Here is a 16610-nt window from a genome sequence, read left to right on the forward strand (position 1 = left end):
ATCATCGTCATGTTGAGTGTTGAAAAATCACAATGATAAAATACACGAAAATATAGAATTTTGGTACAATGCCTGAATGTTAGCTACGTCCTCAATTGGTCTTGCGTTGCAGATAAATGCAAATATCTTCTCCGAGTAAGGTGTTTTTAGTCGATTGGGTGTCAATCTATAAACAAAAAATTGATGTCTTTATGTATTGTTTTGTAAGTAGCTGAAGGGTTCTAAAATCCAAGAGGTGCATTCTTCTAACAATAGAAACTTCTGCCGCTTTGCAATATCCAAGAAAATCTCCATCCTCTTGAGGAACTCTGACTCGCTCTCCTTGCATCTAAAGGATCCAGCACACTCGCACTGCTCTGTCAAATGCGCCGCCTTCACCTGATTGCACCTCATGCAAACTAGATCCTGCATGTGGTACATTCTTTCTCTCTGTCTCACCATCTGGAGAAGACTACTCTCCATCTGCTCTCTGTCATATATCTTCCCACATTGTGAATCTACACAGGACCATTCTTTCTCTGTTAACAGAGCTGGGTCTCTGCATATATCTAGGTCTCTGTAGGCGTCACAGTTGCTGCAACAAGAAAGAACATTAACACAAAACTCGGTCAATACGTTTCAGCTGCCTCACTGCTTACTTTTGTAAGAATGTCAAGTATTTTGAAACACAATAGGCATGTCTTTGGGAGTGAGATTAAGGTACTACTACTCTTTTGTCTAGGATTTGAGGGGGTCTAAGGCGATTTTCTTCTCTTTTAATGTGTGAGCAAATGCATCCTGCGTGTTGCAAACATAACACAGGGACTTTTGTATTTCTATAATGACTCACAAGTTTGATAATGCTGAGCATATTTGATGTGCGATCATCACAAGCAGGGAATTGGCAGGGACTTTTGTATTTCTATAAGCTAATGGCCAGAAGAAAACTTGACTTCTTAAAGCTATTTATCTATTCGCTAGATTTAGTAAGTCACCACAATGCATTTTGAATCACGAAAATTGAGCATTTCTTTTGGTCAAGTAATAATACCTGCAAGCCACATTAGGTAAGATGAAGGAGGGCCCAGGATCAAGAAACTCGGCTTCAGCAGCACATTCTTTTACGTTAATGTACTTCAACAGATTCTTTCTCATTACCTATAGAGGATAAATTATAGAGAACAAAAAGGAGAAGACAATAGTTAGCACCCATCTGACAGGATATCCATCTGAAAACATAGTTTCAAGAACAAGATTTCCTAAGATTAGATCAGAATGGTGAAGGAAATGAGTTACAAAAAGGTTTTCTAACCATAAAGATAAACATTGATTCCAGTGCAATTTTTTAGATAATCTATTCTGTTTAGAATACTCAATATGGTTATCCAATAGAACCAGTATCAGGTAAAGAGGGAAAGGAATGAGTGGAGTATTTACCAAAACATCTTGCTGGACGTTTTGGTCAAGAGCCAGAACAGCAGTGATAATTTGTATAAATTCTAACGTGTTATCTCCTTTCGGAGCTTGACCAGAAACCCGAGATGCATCTGAAACGTTTATTTCCTTCATGTGTGACATGATATCACCGATTTTTTTAACAAGCATATTTATGAAGTTTGAGCGTATCTGCATAAAAGAAAACAAAAATAAAATGAGGAGATAATCATTTGAGTGAATGAAAAATATGTCAAGCGAATTGGTTTAAGACTACCTGTTCCCTTAAATATTCTACCATCTGTGCCTCCAAACTATCTGAACTGCCCCTTTTATTCTCTAATGCAAATTTCCATGGGTCAAAAATAAACTTGGCAACGATGATGATGAAATCCCTCTGCCAAGTAGATGAAATGCATGTGTCAAGGAAAAAATGTCCGTGCGTTGAACATTGGTTTGAATGGGTATCTGTCTGCAAACCTGAATATACTCGGGTAAAAGCCGTGCGACGCTCCACTTTGGTTCAATAGTCACTTCGTCAGGTGAAATTTCATCATCGGTAGCTCGGATACCAGCGTAGTTATACTAAAATGTTGAAAGAAACAAATGAAGTAAGTATTGAGAAAAGCAACAAAAGAAAAACATGAACTAATGAAGGGAGATAGAATTTAGTAGAGTTCCTTGCAACTCGGATGTAATTTTTTTATCATCCATTGTGGTTTCACTGGAACTACATGCATTGCAGGTCTCATGAATTTTCACTTTTTCAATTCCTCTTTTTGAGGGGCAATTTTGTGTTCATGGCTTTGGAATTTTACAATTCAAAACAAGTTTTGCCCTATTTGCCAATCAGATATTGGAAATACAATAGGGAAATATAAGATATAAAAGCTCCCACCTGGTCCATGAAAAGTAATGAGTGCCAGTGGTGAACCGGCTCGAGCAGGATCCACTCAAAGATATCGCTGTCAGTGGCAAAGCATAAGAACCAGTGACAGGAAAATGAGTACAGTCTAATAAGATTTAAAGTCATTTACGTATATACTGGGCAAAGAAGAAACCAACCTATTCCCCACCGCTGTGAGCAAGCTTTCGCAATAAGCCTTAGCAGCAGATAGATCGAATTTCCCTGTGTCGATAACTACCTTTGAGAAGTCTGCATATATTATTATAGCACCTAATCTCCGCAAATCAGTCAAAAGCAGCGCAAACACCTTTTGCATGACCTATTATTGATGAAAACCGCAGGGAGATATAATTTGTCAGCTACAGATTTGATAAACGAGTTGATTGAGAAAGATTCAGACAGAGAAGCAAGGAGAAATAGATATAAAGTTTGCTGATTTAACGGCACCAGCTCATTTACACCTAATAAAAGCGTAAAGCATAAAAGGTCATTTACCTTGTGAAGCATGAGATGAAGAGCTGGATCATGAAGCTTTGAGCAAGGGCTACAATATGATATTACAGATTAATATTTGACGAATCAAGAACAAAGTGAATATGTAACAGGATGTGACATGATCATACCTGCAGAGCCACCAAGACAAGCGTTGCAAAATGGAATCAGCATATACATTGTCAGATTTACGCACATCAGCCAAGCAACTCTGAATCAATTGTTTGAGGACACGAAATGCTTGAGCACATCCAGTGGTCTCATCAAAACTGGCATTAACGTTTGAACTACTTCCTCCAAAGTTCAAATCCTGTTCGAATCCCAAAAAGTCGCCTCCTTCCATCTCACTCACCAAGTTGCTTTTCAAAAGGGCATTTACAGCCAAATTGTGAATCTGCACGATGCATGTTAATTTAGAACAAAATCCAAAAAGCACGACAAACAAGGAAAAACTTTTATGACCTTTAACTCCACGGACACTTTTCTATACGCTCCAGGGTATACCAAACTTGTCTGTTGCACCTGAGACAATGAAACACCCCAGTAATCACCTTGATAGTCCCGAAAAGAAAAAACATATGGAGGTGTGGGCGAAGATCATGAGGAAGTCCACACAAACCAAAAGGCAAAAAAAAGAAAAACCATTTGCTGACATACCTCATCAGCAAAGAATGTCTCTTCATTGTTTATACCTCCAAGGTCTGGAACACCGTTATCTGACACCCAAAGGACCTGTTTTACACATCAAAAATTAATGATATGTAAAGGCTGCTCCTCCTTTTAAATACATAATCGGCATTCTTTAAAGAAAAAGAAAAATCGAACAAAATCAGTGATTTGGAGAGAACTTTTGCCAAGGTCTCAGGGATATATTTTTGAATCTGTAGGCAAAGAGCAAGAGGAAAAAGGCAAACAAAAAAAGAGGAAGGCAAATATTGTAGTAATGGAACTATTAAAACACTTGGTAGCTAGACGGAAAGTCGATAAAAGAACCTGCTGCTGGTCACGGAGTGCCCTGGACAGGAAGATATCTACTGTGAATGTTAACCAATCAAGTCCAAAGTTCCCCAACGGCACCTAGTCAGTTGTATAGGAAATGTCAAAAGCTGCACAAAAGCAATAACATGAAGAACTACATTTCCACTTTACAAATATAACCTACATGGGCGTATCTTGATTGGGCAATCCTCCGATCCAACCACTGAAATGCTGCAGCGCAACGGAACATCGCTATTTTTGCTGCTGGACGTTGCCAGGAGACAGGCTATGCATCACATCCACACCCACACATACATATTTATCATAATCTGATCAAATTAACGTCTATCCTAACAGAGAAAAAAAAAATAGTAGCCAATTGGTTGCTCAGTCAACGAACCTGATAACTATTGTCATCACCATTGAAGGGAATCCTCACACACGGGAAATCATCTAGGGCCTTTATATCTTCCTTCATGGAGTTAAAATGAAGGCATTCGATGACTACAACAGCTGGTCCACAATTTTCCTCTCTGCAAGAAAAGGAAACAATGGGAAAAGTCAAACCAGAGTGGGATGACCTGACATGACCTTCTACGATAAGTCCAAAATCCGTCATTGTCACACCAGACAAACAAACTTTTTTTTTGACAACTAATATATAGAATTTATCTAATAAGAAGTAAGAAGAAAAACTATTTCCCGCAGGAACAAATTAAATAGGAAAAAGCACGCCCAACTGACCAGCATCAGAAAAAAATATACGATTTAACAAGCTAGGTAAACATAAAACAGGATGCAGAGTTGTAATCAGGAAAATGAGTTACCTGTATTCGCTTATGGCTTTTTGTAAGATCTTCTTGGCAGCTTCAGGATGGTCAACATAGTCCACCTGATGATTAGCATTCAGAAAAGCTTAAGAAACGCAGGACTGTTATTGGAGGGGTTGTAAGTAATGATTTAAGAGCTTACCTGAAAGAGAATATCATCCAAAGATAATGACTCGAGTGACAATTCTTGGCAACTATCTCTAAACTGTCTCTCTAGGGAAGATGGTAATAATTCCTTGTCGCCATAAAGATTAACAACCACGGCAGACATAAGCTTCGATGCTTGACAATATAAAACATATATAGCACGTCCTGTGGAAGTGCTGCAAACAAGGAAACCATGCGAAATGATATTATGGATTGGATCAATGAAACCAAAACATGCCCGAGAAGAAAAGAAACAAAAGTTCAACGTAAAAGGAGCTAATTTGAGAATGCAACAGAGCTCATATATGATTCTTCGAATAATATGACTAAAAACGTAGACATGTGAACCCTACAACATACTAAGAAATGCCCTCATGAAGTCATACAATCAGAGCCTTCCTTCTTAGATTGCATGCAGTAAAACTCATTTCCATCAGAAAAGGGGTCGTCATGTTAAATAGAAAAATGGAGCTCTACCTGTTATACAAGTAAACAAGTGGAATTGAACGCTCCAGGTAGTGGCATTCAGTTGTCGTTTTCATATCAAGTTCACCAACTTTCCATCCATCTTGGCTATTACGGTGCTTGGCTGTCTTATCAATTTTGCATACACATCCTATCTGACATATAGCACTAAACTCCAGAGGCACCTTAGTTTCATATATGCCCTGCCAAAGTCAAATATGAGACTAGCAATAACAAACATGGTATTTTATTTATGCAAAATGACATGCATGGTAACCAACAAGTTGCCCTGGTGATTATCTGGCTGAGTGTCTCAGTAAGCACTTGAAATTATTCACCGGAATGACGATTCGTTGGGTCACATTCTCAGTTCATTCAAATAACAAAAAAGACAGCATCGCGGCACACACAAACGCACACATAACTGAGATAAATAAAGCTACCCATCGCTTGTGAATTCCATTTCCAGAATTTTCCGTACACAGGATACTTGATGCAGCCAATTCTACAGTATACAAGTTCAGATTCCCAGACACCATGTAGAAGTTTTCTATTCACCAGACCAAAATGCTAACAGAAATCTCAGAATTGATAATTAACCAAACTAAGAAAAGTTTTATTAACATTTAAGGCATGTGATGGGTATTCGATAAAAGGTTGGGCTTCTGATGGCACATTATTTTATCACTATATAAAACATCCCACCTCAATTTCAGGGTCTGCAAGAAGAGCTGCAACCTTTTTGCTTTCTTTTCTAAATTGTTCTTCTTGAATCTCAACCTGTAAAGAAATTGACAAAATTATAGCTGACTAGAGGGAATACAAGGGGGGAAGATGTATAGTGGTTAACAGACCTCAATCAAATTATAACAAGGCCTTCCATGAGGAAGAATCTTGTTGACACACTTTCCCGGGAATTTTCCAGCTATAGGAGCTTTGGAATTAATGTAAAACACCCTTGGGATTGTTAACGGGATCTTAAGCATCAATCCTTCCACAACCACCCAAGCGAAAAATCGCCCACTCTGTGGACCTGGGACCAGCTGTATTATCTGAAAAGTTGGAAAGACAGCATTACGTTTTTTTTTGTGTGTGTGCAAATGACAACATTACATAGTTGCAAAAGATTAGCCAGATATATATAATAAAACGAGGTTGCCGTGCGCACCTGCCAATGTGAACTAGTCAAAGCTTCTTCAGGCCTCCTAAAGTATGAACCTACACCTCCTCTTCCATGTGGGACTTTTTTATTTGTCTCATGAGCATCAATCTGGTTTGAAGATCTTAGATCACCCAACCTACAAAAAGAAGGAATAAACAGACAACTTTTGAAAGCAGTGGAATGTTATATTTAGCTACATTTTGATTCAAATCAAAACCTTCTTGTCGAAAGATGAACTTCAGGAGAATCAATACAATTCTGAAAAAATACCTTCGTTTTTTCCTCATTTCTAGAGTTTCTTTCCATTTTCTCTTTTTCAGTTCAAGCCATCCTTGGTAATCTACTTTCCTATCAATGTTCTGAAATGAGATATCATCGCGCTTTGGACCCCAGCTCTCTTGCTGCTCACATTCAGACTTTTCTTTATTGACTTCATAAGAACGAGCAAATGGCTTTGGCCCCTTTACGGCAGGCCGGTTTTCTTTGCAAAAATCCTCAATATCTTCCACATTATCATGAGCCACCGAATGATTTGTGTCCAACACACCATCTTTGTTTGCTGAGCTGAACATATCAACTAGTTTCCTCTGGCGAAATTTGTCCTCTTTCTCACGGACTTTTTTATGGAGCCAATCAGGATGAAGCACCCTAGGCACAGGATTTGCCACCTATAGAGGTCATATAAGTCGTTAAATATCTTATAGAAAGAACATTCAGAAAAGAAAAAAAACAAAATTAAGGTGGGAATAGTCACAATAAACCTTTTGCATTGCAGCAGGAATGGTAATAACTTTCTGGATAGCTGAACTAAGGCGCTGCTTGTAATAAGACCAATCAATAATTAAACGAATTCCAACGTCTGACGATGCCTTACACCATTTTCGCAGATAAAACTTCATTCTCTCTGTAGAATTTGAAGATTTACATCACATTTGAACGTTAAGACCACAACAATATATAATCACACCAAATAACTTAATATTTACCAGGATCCGTTTTAGATAAGGCAAATATGGCAACAGGAACAGCACGTTCACTTACAGGTGTCCCCTGATCATGAAAAAGTTGTTAAAGTTATAAGAGTTAAAAATACTAAGAACAGTGTGAATGAGTTATTATGCTGAAAGAGATGCTTAATGAGCAGCAAATACTTTGTGAGATGAAAGTAATATTCCTAATACAGACATTTTGCCTGTGACGACATTGACAAATAGAACATGCAAACATTAGCAGCGTTCCTAACTAAGAGAACCTTTAACAGTAGAGATTATTCGCTAATGCAAGCCTCTGTCGTAATATGTCCTTGACACAGATAAGGGTCCAGTCATCCACTAATGTGTAACTGTGCTAGTTGTACTAACAAAAATATCAGTAAAGATGGAAGAAGATATGTGAATGGTCATTTTTTAACTATTTGGGTTTCCCTTGCCTGTTCGTGTTGGAAATGGGTGACCCTTTGCAGTAACCAAGTTCTAGAATCCTTGAGGAGATGTCAAAGAGTGAGGTAAAAATTTCCACAAAATTCTAAGTTTGACAGAAATGTACCTTTGGTTCACAAGCAACAATGTATTGGCAACGTAGTCCTTTATCTTTGACCATTGTATCACCAAGAAAATCAGCCAGGCGTTTTGCTGTGGTCACTGCACATGACTTCTGCTCACCATAATCTGCTAACGATTTGCTCATGGTGCTTGATTCTGATATGTACTCTAGCAGTTCACTATCGGCAATATCTTTTCCTTGATTCTGAAGAAAATGTGAAGAGAAACCTATGAGCAAAAGGACCCAGTTGCAAATAATAGAATTTAGCAGCACCTATATGAAAAGTCTTCCTGCTCAGTAATAAAAATGATCAAATAAAACAGAGCAAGAAACGAGACATTTGACATACATCGAGTAGGTCAAGCCATCGATTTGCAACGGCTGCAACAGCAGAATAACACTCTTCAAGAGTTGATCCAAGGAGAAATTTATCAAAAAGCTCAGCCTGTACGGGAAAAGAAAGAAAAGAAAAATGTGATTTATTTTCGTGCCTGACAGCTCCATGAAGTGTAAAAGTTATAAAAAGCCTAAGCTGGCCTCCAATTTGCGACACTACACGTACATTAATGAAGTAAGAAAACTAATTTTTGGGATGCTTGAGTCTACCAAAACATGAACGTCTTACTACACCAAACATTCAATATATGTAATAAATAGGAGGGAGATGTATAAACAAAATAAATGTAACAAACATTTTGTAATGTAGCAGAGATTTTACTAATTAGTTCTTTTAAGAAAAACGAAGGTAGAAGATGAACTATCGAAGTTGCTAAATGGTCACCTGAACAAAGTAATCTAGAACCATTAGAATTTTCCTTAACAGAGAATATTTTGGCAATGACATCAAAGTTAAAACCTTCAAACTGTTACTAGAAGAATTTCAAACACAAGTGGATCAGGCGAAATAGACTCAATCGCATGGACCTAAATATAGATAAAGCAAAAATTTGATGAGTCATTACAGAACAAGAAAAGGAACGGATACCTGGAAAACTTTAATGAGTTTCAGCTCCCCTCTACGCTTGATCTCAAACCCCTTGAGTTCTGCTAAGGTTCCGTCGTGATTGAAAACAGCATACCGCTTCTTAATTAAGATTCCTTCTTCTTTCGATGCAGGGATAATCATTGCCTGGGTACAAAGGATTACAAATATTTATTTTGTAGAAATCAAAGAGCAGCACACGTCATAACGTATAGGCATACCTTGTATGGTCCATCCACTTCAAATTCAATTGAGCATTCACTATGCGACTCATATGTCTTGCGTACAGGATCCACAAGAGTCTGTTCCAAAACCAATAATCAAACGAGAAATAGAAACTGGTAAAATGCTTTCAGAACCACAAAAGGATTTTTTATATCATCTGATTATAAGGCACTAGCTCAGTATACCTGATATTGATCATTTGTATTATTTTTAGCCACGTCAACATTAAGCATTACACACGGATAAGAGATAGTGAATTTCTTCATGTCTCTGCAATAAACAAATACCATTGATACTATATTTAACGTCTTGAAAACACAAGAAAAGTTAATTCCCCCATAAATAAATATGAAAACAAACAAATTTTGAAATATCTTAAACCAAAATATTCTTATATATGTATAGAAAAAACTAGGAAGTTCATAACATGGAGAATGTAAATCTTACATCGTTTTAAAAGTAAAGTTCTCCGGAAAAGATCCAGGGAGAGCACACCATATACCATCTGTATCCAGCTCAAGTGGTTTCCCAATTCGCTCAATAAGCAAACGGGCATTCTGGATGATTTTAGCTCCAGTATAGGTAACTACACCAGCCATTTCCATGGAATACCATCTTGCACCCCTGGAATTGGTTTCAAGTAGAGCTTTGGGTCAACCAAAATGGAACAGACGATGAGAGTCCAAAGTCCAGACTCTTTGCAAGAGATTAGAGGACTCACTTTCGCATGACATATCCATAGAAGGAGTTAAGTATACACTTATGAGCTAGCTGCAAGGAATCGTATACCACTACCATGTCCTGATGCAAATTTTTAATGTCAATAACCATCTAAAAGAACTTCCGGAGATCATATATAAGAGCAACTATATAAGATAATATACCTGTGCTTCCTGGATCTTGATTGAATTGCCACTTGCCTTGGCCTCTGACAACTTTCCCTTCCAGACCTTGTTAAGTGTTTTGTATTCGTACCTCCTATCTCGAAAGCTTTAGTTACATACAAACACCACAAAAAAGCAAAATATGGAAACGTAATTAGAAGTTGGTTAAATATTTCATCATCATTGGACGTATATTCACCAAAACTAGATTGCTGCTCAAAAGACAAAACGCCCAAACAGAGTCTCAATCAATAAGAGGATCAGGAAAACAAAAGCCACGCACCTCCGAACAGTGTCTACATAGAACGGGTTTTCTCTCATGCATATCCCAGCCTCACGAACTTCAGTGATTGGCTTGTCAAGTACACGTCTATATGCCTGCAAAAAGCAGAATGACTTGCCTTATACACTGATATTGTGGGGAAATAATTATTATCGAGAGAGAGATAGAGCGAATACCTTTTGACAATATTTTTTCAATCGTTCTTTTAGTTTAGTTTGTTGTTCCACCTTTGGCAGATCAAGAAAAGATTTTGAAGACTGAATATTTGCACCAGTATCAACAAATTCAGACTCGATCTGCTTCTTCAGATGGTAATAATCACTGCCAAATTTGAATTAAAGTAGAGAGCTTAAGACTAAACCTACAAGGTTTAAATTTATATTTAGCAGGAATGATCACATAAATTAAACCTTTTCTTTGCCATGAATGTCACCCCACGCCAAACCCATTCAAGTTTTCTAAGACACGTTTTTCCCGGGAGGTTGAAATCACATGCTGTGCAAACCTCATTCGTAACTATTGATGGTGGCTGACAATTAAGAGGAAGATTTCACTTAGCATAATATTTCCACGGGATGATAATCTTGAAAGTGACTGATGTGTTACAACATATAATTCTGAATTCAGTAAGAAAAATACAAACAGAGACTTGATGTACCTGAAGTCTATTAGTTAAGATGATATTAGGATACATCGCTGCAACATCAAGGTGATAAATAAGAGGCCCCTCTTCACGTATAGGGTCATCTCGTAACTTCTCGAGCTACAGGGCAATAAAACCACCAAACCATTACAGAACTAAGATTCAGCCCGAATCAGGTAACACAAAGGAAAATAACTCATAAAACTATCAGGTGATATGTTGTACTTATCAATATCCAAGTATGCAGATCCTTAATTGGTGACAACTACTATAGATGGCGGGTACTTAATAGACTATCTTCTGGAGTTAACTATGTTCTTTCCACAAGCCATACTGGGATTACTCTACATGAAAGGAGGCTTGTAGATATGAACTTAGCATGTCTGAGAGTGTATAGCAAACTCTCCCAGAATGAAATGTGTATGCAGTGTCAGTCATTCAAAGAGACGAGAGAAACAACATGCTGACAAGAAACAAGGGACTACGCATTATATCACTATCTCTATATCAGAAGAGGAATTCAGTACCTTTTCCTTGATATCGTCCTTCACTTCATCATAATTAGAAATTGAATCCATTTTCATTTTTCCTTCTACAGTGATCGCATATTCCAGATCCCGGCCAAGGTTATCGATCAGTTGCTGGTAATCAAAGCGTCCAATATCAGATAGGTAATAATTAGCTATAATACAATCACGCACAAATAAGTGGAGAGCATTTTGCTTAAGGCATCTATTACAGACTACATACCTTTTACTATAAACTACCGCTTCAGATAAAATTACATAAAAATAAGTCACATTTTGAGTAGAAACTATATCATAAACAGTAAGGTTCAGCAAACAACAACAAAAATTATATTGAATAAAAACAAAGCAGATCACTAGCCTGGTATGCAGATGAGTCGAGCTTAAAATTGGTTGGAATGTCAGATCTGAAAACACCACTTTCGAGGCACTCTACATGGCCACCAATATATGTCTCACTTTCAAGAAGATGACCTTCATAGAACTTCTCAGGGTCAGCTTGATTTTTGTTGGGACATACTACATTAGCCTTGTAAGCCTGTCCTGAGAATGGAAGGCTTCCAATTAATAGAAGGTGACATACAGTAGAGATTGCTAAAGACCTTGTAGTTAATGGAAGTCACCTCAACCATCAGAAGCATTTCACACAGGGTGCCACTTCCTTTGCGTAAGACCTCATCAGGAACCATTGGGATAATGGTTGCGAGAGAAAATATGAACGGATGAACATAAGTCATGTATAGGTAATAAGTTGCAACAGCATCGGAGACAGAATAGGAGGCCATTGTCTGTAAAAAATAGAAATAAGATATAAGCACCCAATCCATGCAACACATTGCAAGCACTGCAGCATAGACTAGAAAAATCCACAATTGCTTGAAGTTATCAGTCACAACACCTACGTTCCCTGCTAAATTTTGTGTACTGATACAATACTGAACTTAATATGTGCAGGAAAACATTTCTACAACCCTTAAAGAGACAGTTAGTTGAATTACTTGATCAACCATCATCAACTGTTACTATTACTGTTTCCCTTTCCAGCGCCATCAAACTACTAGGTCCAATTCTAAGAAAACTTATGGCATACGGAAATAGCATGATTAATTTCTTAGCAATACCTGTGGCTTTTCCATTGCAAATAGAACCATGTCCTCTGGGTTCACTTCCAGTGGATCATAACCCAGTTTAGCCTTTGTAACGGCCTGGCATTTAATTAAGAGACAAGCACGACTCAAGATCATCAACTCCTTCACAAAGAAATATATGAGCACAACAATAACTAATGGCGAAGAGGGAGAAGTCAAATGAACCTTCAGACCATGGCTTCCCTGAGGAAGATAGCTATCACGTTTCACCCAAGCAAAACAATCCAAATGGCATACGAATTTAGCTCGACATTCACCTTGATTATGATCACAACGGAATCCCAACTCCTGCAACCACGACGAAAGAAAACAAAACACACCAGCCGATTATGCTCTGAAAATAGGAATAAAATAGGAATAAAATAGGAATTGAAGAGTAAGTTGCAGAGAAATAGAGTTTGAAAAAAAATAAAAAAAGCAAGAAACTGGAGTCACGGAGATTTTTGAAATAGAACTGAGAAGAACCAAGTTTAGGAGATGAGTGGCACCTGCCAACTCTCAAAGGACTTCATTGTTCAAACACAGAACACATGTCACTCAAGATGAAAATAAATTTCACGGGATGAGTCAAACAATATGGAAAAGTAGGCTTCCTGCTATTTTACTTTTAAGCAGAGGCACACGCACAAGGTCACAATAGGATATCAGCGAATAATGTCACAAACTTTTTCAAATATAATTTCCCAATAGATCATATATGTCCTTTCAGTCACGCAAACAGATGAAAATTTTAGCAATACCACAATGAAGGAAATATGCTATGTACCTCATTCATTTTGATCTCATGATGGGATGCTCTCCGTTCTATAAATGGCCAGTCGAAAAAGTCACCGTTGTATGTGACATAAATACCGGGTTTCAACTCTTGCATATGGGAAAACCATTTTCGAAGGAGTTCAACCTACGAGACAAAACCAAGAAAGTAGATCGCTTCTAAGCACATCAATGTTTCTGATATAATACTCAAACCAGGAGCTAATTTACGTTACCTCGTTGTTAACGTTAGTGACTTTGAAATACCCTTCAAACTCTGGTTTGGGTGTATACTCCAGATCTTCTACGTCTTCGCCAACAAACTGCAAGTGAAAGATACTACATATGTAATTAAACAAGATTGAAGTGGTCCAAATAATTAGAGGAAAGACAGAGCTGAGATATCAACCAGAGATGACATATGCAATGAAAGTTTTTTAACAAATCAGATACTACGTTTTCAAACTATATAGCAAAATATCTAATAAAAACTGTCTGGCAAACCAGGATAATTTTCTATGGATATTTCTGATTTCCCTGGTAATAAGAGTGGACTTAATTATTAAAGAAACATCCGCCTTTATGAGTTTTTCCTCTAATGAATGCTCAACATAATCCAAAGGATGGCAAATCAGGGCTATCATCTCCGTAATTGATTTGGAAACAATTATTATCCATCAGGCACAATATCATCATCTATTAAATCATATTTAATACAGACAAATGTATATAGCACTTACCTCTCTGTTAATAATTAGAAAACCTTGCCCATCGACCATGTAGGATATCATCATAATCTGATCATATTCAGCATCCGGAAACTTCAACGGAAGCTTTGTTGTCTCTATATCGAAGGCACAAACACGGACTTCTGCGCGTTGGAGAAGATCTGTCCTCTTCTCTAGTGTGACATCGGTGCTGGAAATACTGACATTGTACCATTGCCCACTCCGCACATCTAGATACCAAGAAAACATCATGATTTTGACAATCTTGAGGACTAAACAAAAGTTTTAGTTTGACTAAACAATTTACCATTATCAATTGCAAATCGAACATGATAAGGAACATCGTACTCCCGGAGGTCCACCATAGAGTCTAAGCAATCTTGAGGACGTTGTTCTCTGAAATCCAAGAATAAGAAAATGTGACCATGGTAAACACGTGAAAAGAAACTTAAAAATAATTAAGAAACAAGATACAACAGAGTTTAAGAAGTAAAATTTGAAAACCACTGAAACCTAAGTAATTTAAAACAACAAAAATGCATTGCCTTACCGTTTTCCAGCCAATACGGATTCGTATGCCTCAAGTGCATCAAATTTTGCCTGGTTTCGTTCGACAATATGCAACAGATCCCTCTTGACTTCCATCAATTGTTGCACAGTATCAAATGATACTTTTAGGTATTTTTTTTGCAGGCCAGATAGATGATTTTTCTGCTCATGAACAAAAGAAATAGAGAAACTCGAATTGATAGGTCACAGAAAACAGTAAGAAAGACACACCAAGCAAAGTGAAGACTAAAACGTACTGAGAACCTTTATTTCGTGCATACCATTGCACTAAAGGACGAGCATTAAACACTTTGAAAACTAACTTTCACATTGACTGCCCATGTTACACACTTGCAAACGCCTATATATTGCAAATAAATGCAAGATCACATTTAGACTATTAGACACCTGCTCAGTTTTAAAATTACAAGCAGAGGATAATAACTAAAGGATGTAGCACTTTTTTATATGCGTCTCTCCAGAGAAAACAATGGCACTAATTAACTAGCAGATTAACTAAATCACATAATCAGGAAGTCAGTAACAAGTTAGGCATCAATGACTTACAAGATCAAGGTCCTCTTTTTCTACAATCTCAATATCAGCAACTTGTCTTTCATATCGGCGTCTCAAGTAGGCTTCAACTTCCAATTCCATTTTGCCCTGTGATTTCGCATTGCAGTTTTATTTAACATACAGGACAAAATTATGTGAATGATTCAAGGAGCATTCAGATGATATACAGACAGAAACCATCATACTTTCGTGGCTGCATAGAAGTATGGGCGGAACTTGTACTTTGTCTTGAAAGAAAGCCCGTCCTGAAAAAAAATCCTCACAGTTCAGTTAAAATTTAGAAAAATACGACAAAAAATATATTCATCAGCATACACGAAGATGACATTGTAATGACTAAATATAACACAGCTCACCTGAGTAACAAAGTAAAGGTCCACACAACTATAGGTTTTCCCAGTATCGGGATCTTCCCATGATGACTGCAAAACGTAGTAGAATAACCAATCAGTGAATACTAGTACTTATAAATCGAAGGTCAGAGTTTGTAGTCAGAGAAGTCGCAAATTAATAAATAAAAAAGTCCCACATCACCCATTTTCCCTTTTGCTGTTAATTGGTTACAGTAAGAACAATGTATGCAAACAAGGTGAACCTTATAATAATTCTCGCAATTTCGCATCTCTGTCTTGAATTTTCTCCTATAATCCTAATTTTCTCGCACATATGGAGTTTAGTATATGGCTCAGTAGCCAATGCCTCTATTCTATTTAGAGAGACTATACATAGACACAATTACACAAAGAGTTAAAGCCCCAATAGATTGTAAGAATCGAGTCCGAAACCTACGCTCTGTGCGATTATCCTAAATTGTACGAATAGATTGCGATTATCGGAGACTTACTGATGCGAAATTGAGTAGCCACCCGAGGCGGGTCTCCCCTTCGGAGAAAAGCCCAAATCCGAGTTTAGATTCGAGCTCATCTTCTGCAGTGTTCACTACTTTCTGCTTAGTCGACCTCCGGGAGTCCTTTCGATCCCATCTCCGACTATCTCCGCTCATTTTTTCGCCGATGGTGCGGCGATTAATAAATTACGGGACACAGAGACTCCTGCGTTGGAGATTTTTTTGTCGTGGAGAAGCTTCGAAGGAGAATTATTCTGAGAGAAATTTGGGTCGACAAAGGGTTTCACCAGTAGGGCTTCGTGGATGGTCGAGACTCGAGAGATGAGAGTGGGGGACTGTAGAGAGAAAAAAAAAAAGCTTTAATCAATTTCCCGCGCTTTAAATTTTACCTTGAATGACAAAAAAGCCCCTCGTTTTTGGAATCCAATTGGGTCAATGTAGAAGCCTATCTTTGGCAAATTTGGATCTGCTCCAACATTAGCCACCAACCCATTTAGCAAATTTGGATCTGCTCCAACATTATCCATCA

General features: G+C 37.7%; 1 protein-coding gene across 2 annotated transcripts; it reads right to left on the bottom strand.

The window, feature by feature from the left end:
* Nucleotides 1-9: 9 nt before the first annotated feature.
* Nucleotides 10-16396, bottom strand: LOC18994048 (DNA polymerase epsilon catalytic subunit A). Of its 2 annotated transcripts, none has more exons than XM_006417649.2 (49): nt 16079-16396; nt 15591-15656; nt 15420-15479; nt 15226-15321; nt 14660-14820; nt 14417-14505; nt 14122-14339; nt 13618-13704; nt 13395-13529; nt 12794-12916; nt 12602-12685; nt 12104-12268; nt 11842-12018; nt 11481-11594; nt 10969-11073; nt 10721-10839; nt 10487-10631; nt 10311-10405; nt 10028-10133; nt 9865-9944; nt 9591-9767; nt 9329-9413; nt 9140-9220; nt 8922-9065; nt 8286-8381; nt 7940-8140; nt 7381-7444; nt 7156-7298; nt 6665-7062; nt 6401-6530; nt 6087-6284; nt 5938-6012; nt 5245-5435; nt 4763-4943; nt 4618-4682; nt 4191-4323; nt 3975-4076; nt 3806-3889; nt 3470-3544; nt 3275-3334; nt 2944-3206; nt 2816-2864; nt 2479-2639; nt 2312-2378; nt 1894-1998; nt 1691-1810; nt 1417-1605; nt 1031-1137; nt 10-574 (listed from the first exon to the last, which is right to left on the bottom strand). In XM_006417649.2, the coding sequence occupies exons 1-49, from the start codon at nt 16235-16237 to the stop codon at nt 190-192; spliced, it is 6513 nt and encodes a 2170-aa protein (XP_006417712.1). In that variant the 5' UTR covers nt 16238-16396; the 3' UTR covers nt 10-189. The 2 variants fall into 2 exon arrangements, 1 of the variants encoding a protein (XP_006417712.1); XR_002897965.1 differs by lacking the exon at nt 10-574 and having other exon boundaries at nt 1079-1137; nt 2479-2542; nt 2628-2639.
* Nucleotides 16397-16610: the final 214 nt, after the last annotated feature.

The sequence above is a fragment of the Eutrema salsugineum genome, unplaced genomic scaffold (genome assembly GCF_000478725.1).
Source record: "Eutrema salsugineum unplaced genomic scaffold, Eutsalg1_0 scaffold_5, whole genome shotgun sequence".
NCBI classification, from domain to species: domain Eukaryota; kingdom Viridiplantae; phylum Streptophyta; class Magnoliopsida; order Brassicales; family Brassicaceae; genus Eutrema; species Eutrema salsugineum.

Excerpts from the sequence above, each read along its gene's own strand:
- LOC18994048 (XM_006417649.2), bottom strand. The coding sequence starts at position 16,237 with ATGAGCGGAGATAGTCGGAGATGGGATCGAAAGGACTCCCGGAGGTCG. Across the intron at positions 12,269-12,601 it reads TTGCAATGGAAAAGCCACAG|ACAATGGCCTCCTATTCTGT; the intron begins GTATTGCTAAGA and ends TATTTTTTACAG. Across the intron at positions 9,221-9,328 it reads ATACAAATGATCAATATCAG|ACTCTTGTGGATCCTGTACG; the intron begins GTATACTGAGCT and ends GTTTTGGAACAG.